Below are 22,136 nucleotides of genomic sequence, written 5' to 3'. Positions count from 1 at the left end.
TGCTTGAATTTATGATCTCGTTATATCAGGGTAACTGCGGTACTTGCACGTTATTAGTTTCTAACAAAATTTCCATTCATGCTGGAAAAATCCACTGCTATCCTCGTACAGAGTAAACTTAGCGACAATCGATGTATCTTTCTTTGTCACTTCGTGTGTTATTTAATGTACAAATTATGTATTAAAATAAAATTATTATACACTATCAACTGTTTATCGAAATGAATAACCGAGCGATATAATGTCAAATCTCAAGGATCCAGTAAAGAAAATATTAGAATGCTTCGTCGTGGATGCATTTTAGGGAAGAATATTCGCGCGAGCAAGCGACACCATGCGCGGAAACGTGTTCAGAACTTGCCGGTAAACACGTCCCGCACGACGACGCTTTTCAGAATAGTAAAATAGCAGTGTTACAACACTGCCACGATGGTATTAGCATGATACGGGGCGCGGCGAATACGAAAGACGCGCGTAGGGCGCGCGCGAGCAAAATATAATATTCCCTGTACCACGGTAGTACGTTCGCGGTAAGAAAATATCCGCCAGAGTTGCTATGCCACTCTTCTCACAGAGTTTCTTCTCGCATCTTCTACAGATCCTTATGCTTCGAGAGATAATAAATGTATTTTCAGCGACATAGCTATGTCGAACGATCCGCTTGTGAAGTGCCACCGATAATGTGATAATTCCATGTTTGATCGCGATTTTTCCAATGGATATCGATGGCAATATTGATGCACAATTTTTAGAAATATATATATATATAAGTGGCATTTAGATTTTAGAAACAACAAGATTGCTGATGTATTTTTTCTTTTTTACAAATGCGATTATCGTTGCCAAGTTCATTTGATTACTTTTCACTTGATCGCGGTTTGCTATCAATACAAAAAATTATTGAGTTTGTTAATTTAATCATTTGCATTCGAAGCTTGCTGTGTCTTATATTTGGAATCTAGTTTTAGGTTGTGCCTTCACTGAAATTTAATTCAGTCGCCTGTCGCAGCTATTCTGTGTATTTTATTTCCTATTTTACGGAAAACGGTACAAAATCTACTGCATTCGGGATAAAGTGGCAACATAGGGTTCGGAGAATTCCTCTCAATAGATTGAACTACAGGGTATTCTATTTTATCTTCAATATAGAAATATAAATTTTGAGAGGTCTTCTACATTTATAATGCCTCGAAGTCCAAGAATTGTACTTTTAAATCCTACGATATAAAAAAATGATAAAAATAAAAGTTTTTTCAAAAATATGTAAAACATACAAAATAAAGAATCTATAGTAGTGCTGAGTTATTAAGTACTGCGAATTATAATTCAGAAAGAATCGTTGATTTCGTGCTTTTATAATAAAAGATGTTGAAAATGATACTTGAAAGATAAGAAAAAAGCATTCATGGAACGAGTGGGTATAAACAGACTGGAATGAGAAACCATAAACCTTCCTTCGCGAATAAATTTGAATCCGAATAGGGCATTATCCTTCTTCAAGAATAAGGATAAGCACGTTATCCCGTCTTCATAGATAAAAGATAGAACTGATTTAAGAATAATTCATACTTTATCAGTTCTGTTATTCAGATAGCATTCTCGTTTGAACGCTGTCCACTCTTGAAGATTCGGGGACGCTGAAACGTGCTGGCTTCGTCTAGTCTATACATGGTCCTCGAGGAATTCAAGTGAATCTCCTTTCCTTGAAAATCAATCTTACACAATCGAGTCAAATTTTTTTCATCCTCGATCGTGATACCTCTTCAAATTCTCAATCACTTGGTTCAAAAATATTTCTCGTAGGAGATGAACGACAACACACGATCTTTGACTGTTTGGAATTACGTTAGTCAATAAAACAAATTCATACGCAATTACGTATAATTTACTTAATTTTGATTATCATTATTCAAAAATAATGGTAAATATTTATAGATAAACACGTATAAAAAGGCTAATGCTGAAATGTCTAACAGTTTCTCAGCAAAAAGACCAGACGTGAGTGTAAAAAATAATAATTAAACCCGAGCATACCCCCTTAAACTGTTAATTCCTGGCTACGTGCACGTATTCACGTATCACGTTTTTCTTCTCGTCGTGCATCGATTCTCGATACACGTCGAGAAATGGCGCACGGTCTTCCAAGGGATTTAACGTTTTCTATATGAAATGCCGACTCCCTGGAGCGACTTCTGCTTTTATATTCCAGCAGCAATGCGACCCTTTACTATGCGGGGACGGCTGGAAATTGGAACCTTCGCGAAGAAATGTCTGCCACAGAGGGTTGCGTCTGGATTATGCTATTGCGTTGTTTTGCGAATGCAACGACGGAAAGTGAACACAACTCTCGCGTCGATTGACGTATCGCCGGATTGGAATTAATCGACCATAGAGATAATAGTCGCGGTCGAACGTTTCGAAGCATAGCCTCGAGCCTCGTTGGTGAAGAATTGTTCTGTTCTGTTGCCGAATAATTGCTCTGCAATTACAGTCCTCGTCATGGTTTCTTCGATAATGAATGCCTGGTCTCCCGTTCGATTTGTTATCTTTAGCAAACGAGGAAACAACGAAACGCATCACTGTGATTTTCACCGTTTCTAGCTGTTTTATGAGCCGTGGATTATTGATTCATTCTTCGAATGCTTCAAAAAATGGTTTCGTGAATGCGAAACTTTTCGTAAATATTGTATACATAATGAAAGCTAAATCGAATTTCGTGGATAAAATTGTAAATTTGTAAAATTGTTACGTTTCTCTACTTGTCAATCTATGGATTAATTTATGATCAATATTGCTTCTGAATGAGTCAAAAAACTAAAGCCAAATAAAACTTAAGCTATCGCCGTTACTATTAACCGAAAGATACTAATTTTGATCTACTATAGATTTTCGTCAATTTATTCGCATCTTTTTTTTTTTGAGTCTCGAGAACTGTTCAACGTCGACCTTCGGGATTCTGGGAAACCGCGAAATGTGTGTACGATTTCGTAACGAATATCATTCTTCGACTCGCCTTTACGTCATCACGTGGTACATCACTATGCTTCCATCAGATCTATCCTAGGAAATTTTGCCCTAGAAAACTAAAAACAAACACTATTCAACTCAGTGTGTAATCTAAATCTTTCTAACTTATTCCAAATTTTTTATTTTCTATCTGGTTTCCTCAAAATGTGGCCACCCAAAATTCAATTTCTATTCATCGAAAATACCCACTGAGTTGAACGCTCTGTCGTCCATCAGCAAAGCTGGGAATTTTGTAAAATTCACCGTTGGAAAACTCGCGTTCACCTGCGCCAGCTTTCGTCTCTCCGGTGAATAATGTCAGACGCTAATGTCGCGCGGCGAGAAACGAGTAGAAGCGAACACTTGTAGTGAGTCGTCGTTACTCACGAGCTTTGCAACCGCGATATTTACATGTTTACAACGGTACCGCGTTCCCAATGGAAATAATGCGCGCATTTTCAATCTCCTTCAGGCGACGAAACTTTTCCGAGTCGAACCAACTTCGAGCTCTTTCGATATTCTCTGAGAAAGATTGGTCAAACGAAGAATTAATCATTTCCGATCCTATTGAGCTGATATATTTGTGTTATGTTTATTGTAATTCATCTTCATTGCACGATTGTTGGTAATATAATCTTGCATATATAACAAACAAAATTTTTATGATTAGTAGATATTAATCATTTTTTTATTAAGATTTATGAGATTTAAATATATGTCGGAGAAGAGTCAGGAACAGGGTTGTGGGCGTTTGATAGACCTCCCTTGGAGTTGGCCATCGTTGTGTGATAAGGAAGATACGGCCTGATGCTACGAGTATGGACACTACCGATTCGACAATCAACAGCGGTGGTTGGGCACTTGCGATGTTAGTGACGTTGGTCTTAGGTTCGATGACGAATCCACGGTCAACGGGATGAAAGATATACTTGCTCTAACTCAAACTCACTGATCGTCAGGCGCTGCTCCCTTCGTCGGTGGGATCTCAAGAAAGAAAGAATTTTCGTCCCAATGATGCCACAGAGGAAAACTATGATGGGGTGTGTCTAAGGACACGAGATCATCGGATTCGTCGAGTATAGCCCTCGTTCCGAAAGTAAGGGAAATTGACGCCGCTGTCAATTGGTCAGTTTGGGACAAAGACTGTCTGTCCGTTTGGAAAATCTTAATTGGCGGAAAAACCCAGATTTTATAGCGGGTCCTCGGGCTAACTGGACTTGTGCTGTGTACGTGCCTCAACATCAGGTATTCATTGTCCGAAGGAACCGTTGGAATGTTTTACTGTCGAGTACCTCTATTGGTATTTCTTTTAATGAGGGTCATCCTATAACTCCACACCTTTGTTAGGCGAAGCGCCCGCCCCGTTGACCGCGGCTACGTTCGGCGACTGATGGTCGCCTTGAGTCCAAGTTTATTATCACAAATCGCAAACAACTACAATTGGGCAGAATGACGGCAAATTGTTTAATTACGACTGTAAACTTCAATTACAATTTTACGGATTTTCCCGAAGTTCCAGAGGGAAGGCTCCGGTGTCCTTTCATCTCCGACATATATAATTAATTTTGAAGATTAATAGTTTTAATTAACTTAAAATCTTAAAGTATTATGTCTGAGAAAAACATAAATTGTAAATTTATTTATGGAGATTAAAAATTCTTTTAATATTATTATTTTTAATATTAAATTTAATATAGTTTAAGTGAAAATTTTAAATTGTAAATTTAAGGATTAAATTAAAATTTATATTAAATTAAATGATATGAATATAAATGAATATAGAAAAATAATAATTAGTATATATAATTTTATTGATAAAATTTCTATTTTAATATTTCTTCATTGTATGATTGCTGGTAATATAATCTTGCATATGTAACAAACAAAATATAATTATGAAATTTGTCATTGCTACTTTCGATTTAGCGATATATAAATCTTAATTCGTTATTTTAACTTCTTAATATTTGTGCTATGTATTTTAAGTCGTTATCAGGAGCACATAATTCTGGTCGATTAATTTCTTTTGACAATTTAAATCCATCATTGCATTTCATATCGATTTATACGATCAAAACGATAGAAGTGTTTTGATGGATGAGGCCAGACATATGAAGACAAAGGTATCAAGGATTCTGTGACGCTTGATTGAATTCAGGACTAAAGTACCTAATCGAACTAATTATTGCGCCAATCAAACCGGCTCTTTTTGGTGAATAGTAGCACTATCGATTCCCTTGTTGGTGGTTTACTATTTTTCTTTCTCTATTTTTAGCGAAGAGAATACTTGGATACCCTTTCCCTCGATAAAGATAAATGGGAGATCCTGGCTCCACCGAAGTATATGTAGCGAAGGAAATGCAATGGATTTTGTCTCCGTCGTAGGGTTATAATGTTCGTCTCTGTGTCAAGAGGTCGTGGTGATCGGTTGTTTGCACCAGGGATAGAGAAAGGTTCGTTGGGTATGGGGGTAAAGGTACGTTGTATGGTGGTTTGAGGTTCTGTTGTGCAATCTTCTTTGAAGCTTATATTGTATATTTTAGCGTAAGCAAATCTTGTACCGTTGCATTATTTTTGAAATATTCACTCGACTGAAATATTTGTTTTATGTAGGATATTCATTAAATTTCTAATTTTTCTTTACTTGACATAGTTAGCACATACGTTCCATTTTATAATTAGCAGAGCACTCGTTCAAGGATCTAATATACAACAATTGTAAAAACAATTGTAACGATTGTAAAAATGTAATTGAACGTTCATTGTCAGTTCGTTGCAAACGAAACGTCTCTACTAGAAACTAAGTTGTGCAAGAACGACAAAATAGGAGGAAGGTGGCGAGGAGATAAGTCAGGCCAATCTTTCTTTCTGTTGGATTTCATTGACGGCTAAATGAAAGGATGGGCGGAAAATTTCGCGAAGATAAACCTTACGTTTTATTGGCTAGACCGATATGATCGCGAGAATATCAGGTCACGGAGTATCCAACCACAGCTTTGTCGGATTCCAAAAGATTTCAAAAGATTCCAAAAGATTATGGGCGTACATAATCTCCTATAAAATGTTACGAAATTCTTTATCGATTCGAACATTCGTAACCACTTAAAAGTATATAGACACTTGTTTATTTTTAGCAATGCGTTATTTAATTACAACACTATAAGTAGAAAGATTGATATTTTATCAGACTCGTCACAGAATATTATTTCACGATATAGTTTATTTTTTTAAATAAATACGCTGTGAAGAAAACTGGCATTTTAAGATTTATCATTTAATATAATCATGATAGCCGTGTCTCATTTCATGATATTTCAAAATGCTTTATACAACGTATCCAATATATTCAGAAAAAGCTTCAAGTACTTTCACGAGCCACGTCTCGCTTCGAATTCACGGGAAATATGTTTCGTGTTCTAAGCATTCCTTGACTGGTAATCAATCGAAGACAGCTTGATATTAAGAAGAAATCGTCGGGAGTTTCTTCTGTCTGGCCGATTCGGTTTCGCGAAGGGCTGGCCATTGTAGTGGAAAAGTTGTTGCTACTAATTGAACAACGCTCGTTATCCTCGGACAAGAACTTCGAAGATTCAGAATGCTGTTATAGTACATTCAAGAATGCTCGTGGAACACTTGAGAAAATACTGACCCATACTGATTCGGTAATAAAGTAAGCTTCACGGGCCAACATTTATAGATTTCTGTAGTTAAATTTGTACGTAGCGTTGACGAGCAGGCTGCTCGCTTAGCGACGACTTTATTTGAATGCTCCTATATTTTTACGACCGTTAAACCCAAGCATTTCAATTAAAAAGTTATTAGCCAGACTGTAAAGATGTTGCTTACGAAACTAATCGAAAGTATTGCTCAACTATCTGAGGCTACCCGGTTTTTCACATCTTTTACTGTAGAGCTTATTGAATTTTAAAATCGCTCTTCTATGAAAAATGAGAAATCTAACTTAGATTTTGTTCACCTACGACCTTCACATGAAATTCATTAGTGAGTTAATCATTTAATAAGATACTAGCTGAAATTTTGTTCCAGAAAATGGAATTCTCTAAATCACCACCAAACTTGTACCAGACATTGATGATCCATCACGAGACAAAGTAAGCAAATTATCTTCGATAACGAATAATTCGTAGCTGAAAGTCGAGCCGTCGGGACGCATTAGTGTGACGAACATTGTACAGTAATATCGTACGAGCGTGGGCGGTGTTAACGAGATAAGGGTGCAGTTACTGCCAAAACACTCGTAAATCCGACAATTGAGCAATAGCAGAGAATCTTGGACGGTCTATGTATTGTCAGCATTCCCAATTCTCGTACAACGAAATCAAATTCAGAATAGACACTTCCATTCAAAATCTTATGAAATTTTGAGTTCACGTTAAAAGTCCTTTAGTGAAACTATTTTTCGAGTAAAACGTGAAAATTGTGATAGGTAAGTGGATACGGTGGTTCACGAACGTATTTAAATATTCAGCGTAGAAATTTTTTTCTGATATAGCAAATATCAGTCTGGTAAACAGACGTTTCATTACAGCGCAAATGAAATTTTTTAATGTTTCTTATAACACGTACAATATAGCGACGAAAAGTTTCTATAAGTATTGGTATACTTTCGTGGATTACTGCAATGTTAGAAGGCTGAATAAAAACATGGCGAATGTCGTAGGATAAAATAAAGTGTGATGAAACGAGAATAAGGTACTGCGCATTGTGAGATAATTATAACTACTAAAAATAAACATATATAACGAAAATCGTGAAAATTCAAACATGAAAAGCGTAAAAGTGATTTAAGACGAAGTTGCTTGCTTATCTTCCGACAGATTGAGCGGCGTATTGGCCATCGTTGTTCCTCTAGTTCAGCACTAGCTTCCAGAAATAGCACGGATCAACGCAACGTTTCACCGATACTGACGATTTCGTGCACGTAATGCTTCATTCTTACACGACTAGGATATCGTCGCTGATTAGTATTATATTCGCGAGTATCGAACGAGTATAATCCTTCGTCACCGAGCAACCAGCATCGACTGAGAAGAATCTTTCTGCCAGACTTTCTGGCTCATTGCCCTCCACACCTCAGTGTTCTCTTTGTCCCTCGCCGTACCTCTCTTAACGTGTTATAAATTATATACACACGCGGTAGCTCGTGTAGTGGAAATCGTTGACAGTAACGCGCCTCTTTGAGCTTGCTGATGAATCGCAGGGATCGTTGGCAGATCCGATCGATACACGAGTGGATACCCGGTCGATGAAACCGCCAGCAATATTGATGTCCCAGATGGTTACGTCACGGTTTCGCTTAATCAGCGGGATTTTGGACGAACGAGCAGTAAAATATAGGCTGATTCGATATTGGTATTATAGCTTTAAAATTGGAGTTCACCGGGTATACCAAAACCCAATCACCTTAATTATACTTTGATATTATAATATCGCAAATTTATGTATTATATTCAGAATAAATTATCTTTGTACGAAGACCACAAAAAGGAATAATAAGTCTTTGAATCTTTTTTCGTTTTTCATATAAGAACAATTTTGAAATCCAATACCTATAACCAGTTACGTTTTACCAAGGCTGTCTTTTTGTTAAATTTTCCAACATCAACCATACGCCGTTAGTTTCTCGCAATACTTCATGAATTTGTAATTTATTACTGGAAGGCCTAAATTCTTTGGATTGGATTAGGTTTCGTGTCTCTCTTAGTATATAAATTTCTATGAATATGCAAATACTTTCGTTACAAATGTTGTATATGTCTAGTGTATATAAAAGGAAAATGAATTTATGGACCGGATACAGCTAAGAGCCCACTGATTTCTACAATTTAGTTGAGAAAATCTCTAACTCTGGAAATTTAAGCTACGTGCTCGGAGGATCGAGAAGGTTCAAGCGAAACGAATCCGTGAAAAATACGTGAGATTAGCTCACCAGCGTTCCATGTAGCCGTGCGCAAGCTTTCATCGTGGGACTCTCGCGACTTAGATCAGCACCGTTCAGGCCGAAAGACAATGTCTAACTGGCGTGCCTTTTCGCCGCTTGAAGAGAGACCCTTCTCCGGTCGCCCGTCTCTTTTCGCCCGAGCCAGAAAGCTCAAAGGGGTAACATATGCCGATTCTCCTCTCGCGCGGCTGACCCTTCAGGGGTCAGGAGAGCACTCGCCGAAAGGGGTCGATAATCGAACGGACGTGTCGTTTCATCTGTCGTCTCTGTTTCACTTAAAATCCAGGTGGAGAAGATTTGCCTCCTTCTTTTAATTTTATCGTTTCATTACTGTGTTCTTGTATCAGAGTATCGATCAGACACGAGAAAATAAAATGGTTCGTCGAATATTTATCTGGCTTCAAGCACGTTCCGTATCACGTGGATCACAGCTGATCCGTGCTGGATTTTCTATTTCAGAAAGATGAAATAAAAGGAAATTATAAAATCTATTGATTTGCATCAATATTCGAACACCACGGTTTTCGAGAAATTATCACTCTAGATATTTGTTCATAATAGCGCTATCGAATTAATTGTTTTTTAATGTAGCGCGACAATTGTAGTTAATAGAAATATAAATTTGATTTATTTAATGGATATGGTTTTTTGTATAACAAGTGATATGACTAAATAATATTAATATTAATGCGAGCCACTGTACATATTATATGTAGTTACAAAGTACATCGAATTATTTTATACATCAGGTATTTTTCCATAGAATAGTAATTTTTGAGATATTATAGCCATTATGAAGCATAATTTATCTAATTCGTATAGCAAACATAACCTATGATTCATATACCCTGGACGACAAATCACACAAAATTGGCGCGACACGGAACGTACTATCAGTCCATTTCGTCGCCGTCCGATATAACTATCGAATAATTTAAACTTAGAAGGATTTCTAAATGGATCCATCTTCAGCCACCGTTTCGTGGCCCGATTTTCACCAGCTGATTAATACGTCCAGATTATCGCGAGGATGATGTCGCGAAGAAACGCGAAGAGGCGATATCGACCAAACAGAGGGCAGCACTGTTGCTCCCGTCTGTACCAAATGAACAGTCGTCATGAAAAAAAGTGTTTTCTTTTTCATTTTCCGTTGTCGACAATTCTCTAACAAAGATCTGAAGCTTATTCGAAGGATATGGATAAAAACTGAAATATTCCAAGTATTTGTGAAAGTTATTTGAAAGAATTCGTTATTAAAAAGATACATGACAAAAGATTTAATTCCAATTTGATTCGCTAATAAACTTTCGCTATGAATTTACTGAACAATTTTATAATTTATTCATCTGAAATGTCATCATTCGTCAAAATCACATGGATGTTTCTTACAACAAGCTGGCATTTGTCAGGCACAGGTTAATTATTCTACGAGGCTTTTCAAAGTAGTTCCCACGGAGACTTCTTATCAGAGAGTTCTTTAGATAACACGCAACACGGACGATTAAAGGGTCAAGCGGAGCAATTGTTGCTTTCAGTATGCTCAGTTCCCCGAGGCTGTGTAATGGGCATAGTGAGCCGCACGCATACTGTTTCAAAGAGGCCTCGACCTCACCCGCATACTGAATGGCGATTTCAAGTTGATTCCGCGTTTCTCTATGCATGCTCGCTTTCTCGCCCTCCACAGCCACCATCGTGTTATTCGCTAGTTCCGCGGTGCCCCATCCTCTCAAACTACGAGTTCCCAGTTTCGTGGATAGCTCTTACAACCGTGAAACAGGTAGTTGGCCCGTGTCATTTTGTAGCCTAGCGGTGACCTGTGTGAAGGCGAGCATATTTCGAAGCTTGTCGCGTGAAAAGGTTTTTCGCCTGGATGCGAAATTCTTTTAAGAAGGGGATTAAAGTGGTGGCCCGTATTTAGGAAAATTTGTAAAAAAATTATCAAGTAAATCGATATTTTTTAGTTGGAAGTATATACATTGATTTTTGTTTGGTAGTGTTAAAGGTATTTGGATGTTTTTATTATTAGAAAAATAATGAATCAACAATTATGCTAAATAATTATATGTATAGTAATTATGTATAATAGTAATATGTAATTTGAGATACTTGGGCTTAATTAATTAGTAGGCACAATCACGTGAAAATACTTTTTGTAGCCAGCATATACATAATTGATGAGATTATAATTGCAATGTTGAACATATGATCTCTTTATGCCCTACGATCTTAAATAACATAGTAATCAAACGATTTTAAGAATTTTTTACTTATTATAAAAAATCACCTGATATTTTTACGTCAATGTGTACAAGTTTCAACGTGTTGTTCCTTCGCCTATCATATTTTCTTTAAAAGAATAAGATATTGTCAGAAAAGTACTTTTGTTCAACAAAAAATTCGCGAGGAAAACGAATCGACTAGAATCAGACGTCGCCACCCCTTCCACGTGTTTAAAAGCAAAGACAGCTTCAGGTGGAAGAAATATCGAGGTATATCGATATAATGCCTGGAAGGAGTCCACCGGGGGTGCAATTTAGCCATGCACCGAACTGCACAGAAGAGTCGACAGGAAAATCCTTTTGAGAGAGGAGCTGAACCGTCGAGAAACACGCTCGCCCTCATAATTGGTCGTAGTTGACAGCTGGAAGCTTTTCGAGTCCTTTTCGGTGCGATGCTGGCGATTCGCGCCCAACAACGACGCGTTTAACGATCGGCAGCGACGTTATCGCGACGATTCATTAACGAGCACGATGCAATCTCGCGAAACGGCGACCTTTGCCATCGGGTCTCACTTTTCCCTGCCGATCATCGCACCAAACTTCCTCCGAGGAGCCGCGTCATTTCATTTCACGACCACGTCTGTTTCCAGATAATGAGAATTTCTGAACTCGAAAGTGCAACCTCGACGATTGTGGTCTATTGGACCGGAATATGATGGAATATTTGATGGTAGAATGGAAATGATATCGAGAAATGTTCACTAGCGTGCACTAATAAACATTCATTTAATATTCAGAATTTATTAAAAAGGTTAGATGGACAAGACAATTGGTGACTTTGAAAAGAGTCGACTGCTCTTCTTATTGAAATGTGACCTAAATCAAAAATCAATTGGAATCAAATAGAGAAACTTGGAAAATAATCGGTAATCTGAATAATTACTTGTATGAATAATTACCTAGTTTATTACGCCCCAAAAATATCTCGTATTACACGCTTCATCTCTCAAAACGCATAAGCTTTAGTACCTAACGGATTTTACACCCACATTATATCGTTTCTGCCTAATGTACTTGTTCGTAATATACACAAGAAACGAGAACCATGAAATTGCTATTTCACAGCGTCGAACGTTAACTCGCTTAACAAGCAACGGCGATAATAGGATGGCTGCGATAATCTCATATATTTCCCACGCAAATTTCTCCAACTCAAGTAGATGTATATATATATATAACGTGTTATATAAAACAATTCCGGATACCGGAAGGCGATGAAAATTATTTGACCGCTGAGTTCCTGCCAGTTATAGGGATAGTTGACGACACAGTCCTGCAACGTGGTCTTTCATGAATAAATCTGCATGCGTCTGAAAATTCGCTCGAGCCCGTTGCTCCCGTCGCGCGACAACGTCGCGCGGTATGTAAATGTTATCCAAACACGCAGTTGTATTCCAACAGTCGGTATAAATTTAGATTTTCCCGCTGAAGGCTTCAGTTCTATCGATCCGGAATTCCAGTGCCGCTTTCTCCGCGCCTCGCCGTTCCTAGGGAATTATAACTGTACGTACATACGCGCACACGTAATATTTACCAGAGTTCGATTTATAAATAGTGGTATCGGAGAAAGAGAGAGAGAGAGAGAGAGAGGGAGAAAGAGAGAGAGAGTTATATACAGGTCCATAGGATCTGTGGGATTTTCTACGACATCGCGTAAACTATTTCCAAACTTCTCCTTTTAAGGTTACGCCAAGAATGCCTCTTTGAAGCACGCACGATGACATTCTCTCGGTCCATAGACGTTACTCGCTATGGATAAAGCACAGTGAAGCTATAAACTACGTTAATTTATAGATACTTTTATTGTTATTGTACTGTCGAATCTCTGCCCTCATATTTTAAGCAAATTTAGCATTGACTCCATTACTTGTCATTCACCGTGAAATGCAAGCAATAAAAACGATAAAACTGTATGTAATAAAGCTACGTAAATTTACAAATACTGTTATCGTATTTTCGAGTCTTTGACCTAGCTGTTCTGCTAGTGACCGAATTAATAGTTCGTTTATCGACGGTTCGTAAGTGGTACGCCAGGAATGTCTCTTTGAAGCTAGCTCAATAACATTCTCTCTTTACCTAGCCACCACTCGCCGTAAAAAGACAACAATAAAACTTAGAAAGATAAAAAAAGGCTTGAAAGATAAACAATTTGTCGATACACCTGGTAATATCGTGTTTTCGAATCTCCGGCTATTCTCTGGGCAATTTCGCAGATGACTGAATTAATTGTTCGTTAATCGACGATCCGCAAGTTGGTGAAAGCCCTCGACTTCGTGTATTACGCGTGTATCTAGTAACCGGCAATCAGCGTTTTTCAATCGATCGACTGTACCCGTGTAACCAACCCGCTGATCGGTTAATAAACGTCGATTGCCACTTAGCCGCGGCACGAGTGTATAGCACACAAGCCAGCCATCGTTCGAGTAGTATAGGCTCGCGCGAGTCAGACTCGAGAAGTGAAAGACCGCTGTGGAATGGCGCATATGTATTACCATCCATAAGTCACTGTATGCTTATTTGAATGTAATTTTTGCTAAAATAAATTTAGCATTCGTCATATAACATATAGCATATTTAAAACGATACGAAATCAAAATATTTTACAAATTACGCTATCATATATTACGTTATCGTATCGTCAAGCTTGATTAATCAACAGAGAAGTATATTATAATTATTATAATAATTAATTTACGACTTTAATATATGTGTCTATATATCTTCCACGTATCTTTTCGCTATTTGGCACAAAAATTTTTACCAAATAAAGATACAAAATACTTGAATGCATTTTTAAATTGGCAATACTAAAATCTCTTGTTATATTTGGAGAAATCACGCATTCGAGGGTTAAAGAAAGTGTGAACGAATTTTCTACAACGTAACAATTCCAACGTTTGTTCTTTCCTATTCTAAATATATCAAGCATCCCGGAACTTTTGCTCAATACTGTACACGCATACCATAGCGCCGCGCTCCTACCTCGCCAGGAAACTCTCGAAACTTCGATATCTTTGGTCTTTCGCTGGTCGATAATTATTTCTCAATTTCCTCCAGTTATATTTACCTTCGTTTTCCCCGAGAACAGCCCTCATCATCCAGCGAAATTTCAATCGGACCGAAGAAGCAATCAGCCGACGAAAACTCGAGAGTTTCTGAAGAATGCGAATGATAAACGCAGAGAGAGCCCCGAGGATACTCGGTTACCGGTGAATTATGCGAGGGGAAATCGGTCGCCAGTTATCTGCAGCTCGCAGTCGGCTAGATTTCCTTCAAACGCGCTAGTTTTCCATCTCGAGATGGCGCGGCTGGGGTCGTTTCTCGGCGAACGCTCCACGCTGTTCTCTCGCATTCTTTGCATAATTAACTTTCTCAAGGGCTCCTCAAAGGTGTCCTCGGTTGGCAACATGGCGTTTAGTTGACACGATAGGACGGTTAGTCGCGAGTCCTCCCAACAGTCAATTCCCGCGTGGCCGTTGACGAGAGCTGAGGAAACAAAGGGAGCGAAGCTAGTAGCCAGCTTTGCATAATGAATACCCGTTTCTCGACTATCCTCTTCTTCTCTCCGATTCGTCTCGTGCTACGTAATTAGTCACGTGCCTCTCTCTCTCTCTTTCGTCGACCTCCAACGTCGCCTTCTAAATCTGCCGGAACTTTTTATCGAATCCACGCCAATCGAAGATGTTCGACGCTTTTCGTATTTGCGAGTTTGATTAATCGATGATAAATGGCTCGAGTCGAATGCTGTTCAATCTGATTAGCATTTCGTTGGAATATGATCAGAAAGATATAAAAATACAAAACTACTGCTGTTTCTATATGAAAAATGATGTTTTTGAAAGTCTTTTTTATGTCAGTGAAATTCTGTTTAAAACATTTCCTTGTTAATCATCAGGATCATCTCAAGTAGTCAGATTTATAGAGATGTACAAGTCACGCATCAATTACTACTAGAATTTTTGTCAAGCAGAAATCATTCGTTGTTGATATTGGAGAAGATAGCAATCTTCCGTTTATTGTTGAAAGCATATGATCGTTTATAGAGGTGTAAGAGAGACGTAAACTGAAGTGAACATAAGAAATACGATCAGTGTTCTTGTGGACGAAAAGTTTATAACTCTTTTGCTTAAATTCTTAATTCCTAGTGGCACTTGGAGCTCGTCTTTGTGGAAAATTCACTAGTTGCTACTGTGAAAAACGACGACTTTACGAACTCGTTCATTCACGCTCCTTTCCATTAATTGTTTCGTTAATTCAAAGATCGCTGCTTAAGAAGACCACTCCGCCAGTGTGGAAACGGTATACCAGTCCTTATTTCGGATGGGGAAGCATTCGTAAACCGGAGGCAGGTACTCGAAACAAAGCGCAGTTAATGAAACGTAAAAAAGGATGCGTGTAATTTCTGCTTTGAACACGACAATATCTCGAGTAAATGGTTTTCGCCGAGAGAATGGATTTTAATAGTCAGCAACAATTTTTTATGATCTTTAACTGTTTGAACTTTTAAGCTTTTCAACATCCAAGTTTTAAGTTGAAGTTTCCAAACGTTCAAATTCACGCCTGCTTGCAGCATTTCCAATTTTCAAATTCTTAGATGTTGAAATCGTTTAATTGACTAAATTCTCAGCAATCGGTCATTTTTAATTTGCACTAGCTACTCATTTTTAATTTAAGAATGGTGTCCAATTCGAACGAGGGGACAACGCATTTCGCCGGCTATTCCCGTTTCGTTAATGATCAACAAGTTAATTTAACAGTCATGTTAACGACTACCAGATGCGATGTTGCGCCAATGAATTTTCTGTGCGGAAACTGTCTGAACTGTGTCATGTTATCTTGAAATTATGTTAACGTGTACCTTTATATGTATATAACAGGCGTACTCTGTATAATGTTCGTAACAGTATGGCACACGCTACACAGCTAAAATTCTATCTTACTCAGTATTCTAACTCACAACCATCGATCTCATTCCACCTCAAATGCAAAATCCTCGTACTAGCATGCGTTTCAATTAAGTTAGTCGTGACTGCTACTATAAAATATTTTCGGCTAGGTACCATTGCTACCAGTCAACCATTATAACTGCGATATCGCTAACGGTATTACGAGGAAGAAAGACAAAACATTCGAGATATATGTAAAATTCCATTGTACACACGTTTAAGGGACTTGTTCTAACAAAAATGAGACGATTGACAATACATGATACTTTCAAGCCTTGCGTGTTGCGATTTAACAAGCTTTCTAAAAATAAAATTGTATGATTAAAGATAGAATCTAAGATTAAGGATTAAAAATCTTTTTCTCGCTTGAAAACTAGGATATAAAAAATTCGAAGATCTCAGGAAGATTAATGTATCGAAACTATTGACACAATAATAAATACAATAACAACAACAACAATAAATCGTAAACGTTTTGTTTGTCTGTACTTGACAAAGATTTATTTACAAATTCCCACAAAATCTACAAAGATCGTCTCATTTTTATTTCACCCAAAATATCCCTTAAACTATACACCAACGTATTTTACATCCTGTGCACTAGTCTATGGTGCCAGATCCCATATAGAAGTTCCCACAACTACGATCAGTGATTGTCAGAGAAGTGAAGAGATACTAGACAGAATCATGCGTTGAAAACCTGACGAATTTTCGCTGCGTTACGACGAATCTCGAACGATCTCGAATCGACAACGTATATCTGAGGGGGGGAAACGCACGATGGACTGCTGGAGCGATTTACCTCTTTTACCTGGGCTGACTTTGAACGGGGATCGGCGACCTGGACGGTCTCGTCGGGAGGCAGCCGCCAGGAGTTCCTCTCGATGTTGACGCTGGCGTTCATAGCGGCCTCCTCCTCCGCCTCCCGTGTCCTTCGTCGTTCTTAACAGCTTCGTCCTTGCACAAACACTTGCCCAAGGTCCCCAGGGTAACCCCCGGGCCACTCCTGGGGCCGAGGTCTTACACCAGCAATCCACAGTTCCTCACCTGGAACAAGGTGAACGAAATTGGTTCAATTTGAGCACCGAAGCATTATAAATTGTTTGTCGAGTCACGTTAAAATTATATTAAGTTATAGTTAATAAATTACAGTGGAACTCAATTTATCTGAACTCTATTTATTGAAACGAAACTTTATTTAACGATTTAACTGAAAGCAAGCCTCTATTAGGTGAATAAAATATAATGGATAACGCGAAGGATTTCTCAGCTCGTATTATATGAATTCCAATTATATAAACTGTTTTGTTCCCCGACAAGTTCGAGTAAATGAAGCTTTACCGTAGAAGTATTACGATGGATAGTATCACTTAAAATGGGGAATTTTTCTTCGTTAACTAGTCATGGAATAAGGAAAAGTTCTTTCATCAAAGATACATAATCTCCTTTTTCTTCATTCTTAGTCTCATTTTGTAAGATTACTCTTGTAAACTCTATCAGTATTCGCTATTTGATTTCAAAGCCAAGATGAGGCCAACTTTATTCTCTCCCATTTCATCATTTATTTCCGCTTTCTTCTTCTTTTCCTTTCCTCTCAACTACGGGGTATCAAACAAGACTATATAAGTACCAGAAACGATAACAAGGCTACTGTTCTGCGTTTTGCCGCTCCTTAAACAAGACACACGGCCCGATAAAGTTTCATCCAGTTAGAGGGTAATCGAAGAAAGATTGAAGAACAGTTTCTGAAAGAATTCACGAAGGGCAAGGCAGAAGTGGATAGAAGAATAACAAGAAACTAGAACTGAAAATCGAATTGAGCCACGGCAATCGGTTAAGTTAAACACGAAGATAAATAACGAATTGAAACTTTATCGAAACACGGCCTCGTCCTTTCGATTCCATGATCGAGTGAATAGTGTGAATCGTTTTCAGGTCGATTAATATCGATTTTTCTATTAGAGCTTCGGTCAGCGAGGATAAAGGTTAAGGACGATTCTCATGAAATGTCATGGTAATTTGCATGAGACGCTTCATCGACATTCTTGTCTGCCACTTCGTTAGTCTTATCTGATTTTTATTCCCGCCGATGATCACGTAAATTATTTATAGCGTCGTTTCATAATTTTAATTTGGCGATAATTTTCGCTAATTATCAAGTTCCATTACGTCATCGAATTTAATCAATTTGAAAATGATAATGAATCCTTGATTTTTAGAATTGAGAACGTATTTAGGTTAATAAATGATATACACGTCCATTCATAAGTATTAGGTCACTACCCTTAAAAGTTAAACTAAATGATTTTACCACTTACAGCGTTTAAATTTGCATTTAATATAAAGTTTCGATTCTTTTTCCTTAAAATGTTAAATATTTAAAATCTTAAATTGTCAATTATAGCACATTTCATAACTCTTCTAGCTCCATGATGTCAAGCAACGTCAATATATGTCCTACAAGTTCGTGGAAAGCATGAATGGACACTTTGAATCATTGACGAGGGATAGGGACAAAGGATAATTACGAATTCTCCAGGGAATTAAACCTGAATAAAGGATTACACCGCTCGGCCTGTCCGCCATCCCCTATGAATAATTTAATTAAAGTCAAAATTTCCGGACGAGAACGCACACAGCCAGCCATTAGTTTATTTTCAATTTAAATTTCAAATCGCGATTAAGCCTGCGCCGGTATGTACAATAAATTCTAAATGCATGCGAGCTGCTGCATCGTACGCTAAACTTAAGAAACGAATTACGAAACGATTAACACTTCTGTATCTCCACGTATACGAGTATTGTGAACTGTTTTATCAATATCAATATTAAACAGGAACAGAAGCTTTAGTAAAACTGAATTAATTTCTTTCAGTTTCTATTCTTATTTTCTAATCTTCTTTATACACCTAAAGGAAAATACTCTTAAATTCTTTGTTAAACAATAATTTCAATAATTAATGTTCTTGATAATCCATGCTCTGATAATCACGATTTTATTGCGCTATAACTCCATTTAAGTATCCAGATATTCATGAACGAGATAGTACACATCTCTTTTACATCTTTATCATATCTCCGTCATCATAATGCACTCACGAGAGTTTAATGTTCCATCATTTCCAAATCTTCCACGTTTAGACGTCCTTATCTACTCGTCGACCCTTCAGGAAGCTCCGGTGAATTTTCGAGATCCTTTACAGTTCAGACGAAGCACATCTCGCAACTAACCTAACACAACATCGTGATCGGAACATCGCGCGAGTCCTTGAAAACTTAAATGCATCCTTCGCGGACGAACATTCGCCGAGTACCTTAGTAGGTAGAGATTTTGAGGAAACTCTTCACGTTCTGGAAAATCGTCTGGATATACGGCTAGCTACAGATGAGCCTGAACTTATGGGACTCAGGAGACGTGGAACTAGGCCCGATACCTTGACACCAAAGAAGTATGTTTCAAGGGACTCGATAGTTGTTACTCGTATCGACATCGAGTAGGATTAGATGCTCCCCGAGGCGTTGAACTTTGGTCTCGAAGATGTTTCACTCGTGAGAGCTCTGAATTGATGTAATAACAGTTTTACTCTATCAGTCTTTAGTGATTTTAAAGTTTTAAAGATAAATGTTGGTATCTGCTGCGCTGTAGTATTTATTTTCAGTCGAAAAATGTACTTCTTTTGGAGGTTGCAGGATATTCTTTATCCTTAAATGATAGAATTCGGTATTTTTATTTCGGTAGAAATCGAACGTTTTCTAAGTTCTAAACTTCGACGTGCTTGACATTTGAATTTCGACTCCTAAATTGCACAATTCGACATAGATAACCTTCGAACTGTAGAACTTGATATCCTTTGACATCCAAATTACAGCATTCCACCTAAACGACCATTAATTTAGAGAACTCGATACGAACTCGAGAAATGACCTCCAAATTGGAGAACTCTATACCCTCGATCACCAAATTAGAGAATTCGATCTGAATGACATTTGACTAAGAAAAACCTGCGCTTTCCAAAGTATCGTAGAGATCGCATGTTTTGAATCAAAATAAAACCAGACCATTATAAAGGGAAAGTTTCAATCTTCAAATTCATGGTAATCCAAGTCCTATAAAATATTCATTTAGCTCCACAGATACGAGCATGTATCAATTCGGTAACAAGCAAAGACAAAGGACGGATGAGGGATAATGATTTCCCAATAATTTGCCTTGTTTCCCTTGTTTTTCTATGCTAATATTTTTAAAAGAAGGTTCTTCTAATAGTAAAACATTCATATAATTATATTTATATATTGAAATAATTATAATAGAATGGCTGTATTTATATTGATCCTCCGCGAGTAGGTTTCTTACAGTCAGCATGTTATGTACAAAATTTACGAAATTCGAAACCGGATGATCGCTAGATCAACCGCGGAGATTAACATTCTCCGTAATATCAGGCGTTCATTCGGTAGACCGCCTGAACGCGTTCCGGAAGCGACTGTGAAACATAGATCGTGATAACGAACTAGCGATTCAGCTGGCGGGAATTTATGGGACGTAAAAGGAATGCAAAGAGCAGGAAATACGAACGGCACGAGAAACGCACGATACTTCCTTTCCGCCTCGGATTCATCGTCCTTCCACTCTTACGCTTCACTCGCAGCACGCCTCCACCATTTAAATTCTCGTGATTGCATTTATAAAACTGCGTCGCGGAACAGCGATTTAACTGTCGTTGCCTGCCGGCCATTAACCTGAAACTTTTATTCACGCTGCTATAGACCAAGCGTCATTTTTGTCACCATAGAGAATGGCGCATTTTACGTTTTTGTATCACGCCATTTTCATCGTTTATCATGTGCTCGTGTCTTTCCTTGATATAAGCGGATGTCTTCGCACTGTATTAATTACGATGCGTGTAACGATAGTGAAATATCCGAATCTCTTCTAAGTAAGAATAGTTACTTCGATTAAACTAACTAAAGAAATAAAAGATGAGAAGACATCGATATGCAAGTTTAAATGGTTATTAACCACAATATAAGAGTAATATATGTCGAGTTCTCATTATGATTAGGGTCAGGGGCATGAAACGAATCCTCATTTGGACTACACATTGTTGATATGCCATGGAGAAGACATTGACTAGTGCAAATACGACTACTACAGAATTTGACAAGTAACCGCGGTAGTCAGACACTTGAGAAGCTAATGACAATGATCCTAGGTCCAACAACGAAACCGCGGTCAACGGCGTAGCAGAATGCGCTTTCTTCCAAAGCCCAAATCGTAATCGACTTGCTTGGCTACAGTGAAAGTATTACTAAACTAACTCTTTGTTAAAACGTGGAATATCCACCGAGCGTAAAGACAACAAATCACTCGCTAATACGACCTCATGAGAGAGAATGACTCTGTCGCGATGATGCTCCAGAGGAAAACTATGATGGAGTGTGTCTAAGGACACGAGATCATCGGATTCGTCGGGGATAGCCTTCGTTCAGAAAGTGAGGGAAATCGATGCTGCTGTTAATTGGTCAATTTCCATGTTGGTGTTTAGAGAAGGATGTTAGCCGCCCTTGAGGGAAAGTTGCTAGCGGAAGCGTTGTTCGTGAGAAAAACAAATTTCTCCGATCTTCCCATAGTTGGGACAAGGAATGCTTGTCCGTTTGAAGAACCTTAATTAACAAAATCCTAAGGTTTATAGCGGGTCCTCAGGCTAGCTGAACTTGTGCTGTGTAGGTGCATCGATATCTGGTAATCATTTTGCCCGAAGGAACCGTTGGAATGTTCACTGTCGAGTACCTCTACAGATATTTCTTTTAATGAGGACTATATTATTACTCCATACCTTTGTTAGACGGAACGTTCGTCCCGTTGACCGCGGCTGATTGTCGCCTTGAGCTCAAGCTCATTGTCACAAATCTCAAACAAATACAATTGGGTAGAATGACGGC

The 22,136-nt window shown here is 38.1% G+C and overlaps 1 protein-coding gene across 4 annotated transcripts in view; it reads right to left on the bottom strand.

The window, feature by feature from the left end:
• Positions 1-22,136, bottom strand: part of LOC117156703 (A-type potassium channel modulatory protein DPP6) — a 118,149-nt gene that overhangs the window by 18,328 nt on the left and 77,685 nt on the right. The window contains exon 2 of one of the 4 annotated variants that reach the window (XM_076617685.1): positions 16,996-17,240. In XM_076617685.1, the coding sequence (XP_076473800.1) occupies positions 16,996-17,097 (102 nt within the window). In that variant the 5' untranslated portion in view covers positions 17,098-17,240. Of the gene's footprint in view, positions 1-7,834; positions 8,070-8,956; positions 9,024-16,995; positions 17,241-22,136 lie in introns of those variants that run through there. The other 3 variants (XM_076617686.1, XM_076617688.1, XM_076617687.1) reach the window with 3 other exon arrangements.

The sequence above is a fragment of the Bombus vancouverensis genome, chromosome 4, assembly GCF_051014615.1.
Source record: "Bombus vancouverensis nearcticus chromosome 4, iyBomVanc1_principal, whole genome shotgun sequence".
NCBI classification, from domain to species: domain Eukaryota; kingdom Metazoa; phylum Arthropoda; class Insecta; order Hymenoptera; family Apidae; genus Bombus; species Bombus vancouverensis.
This window is presented reverse-complemented; position numbering and strand designations above follow the sequence as displayed.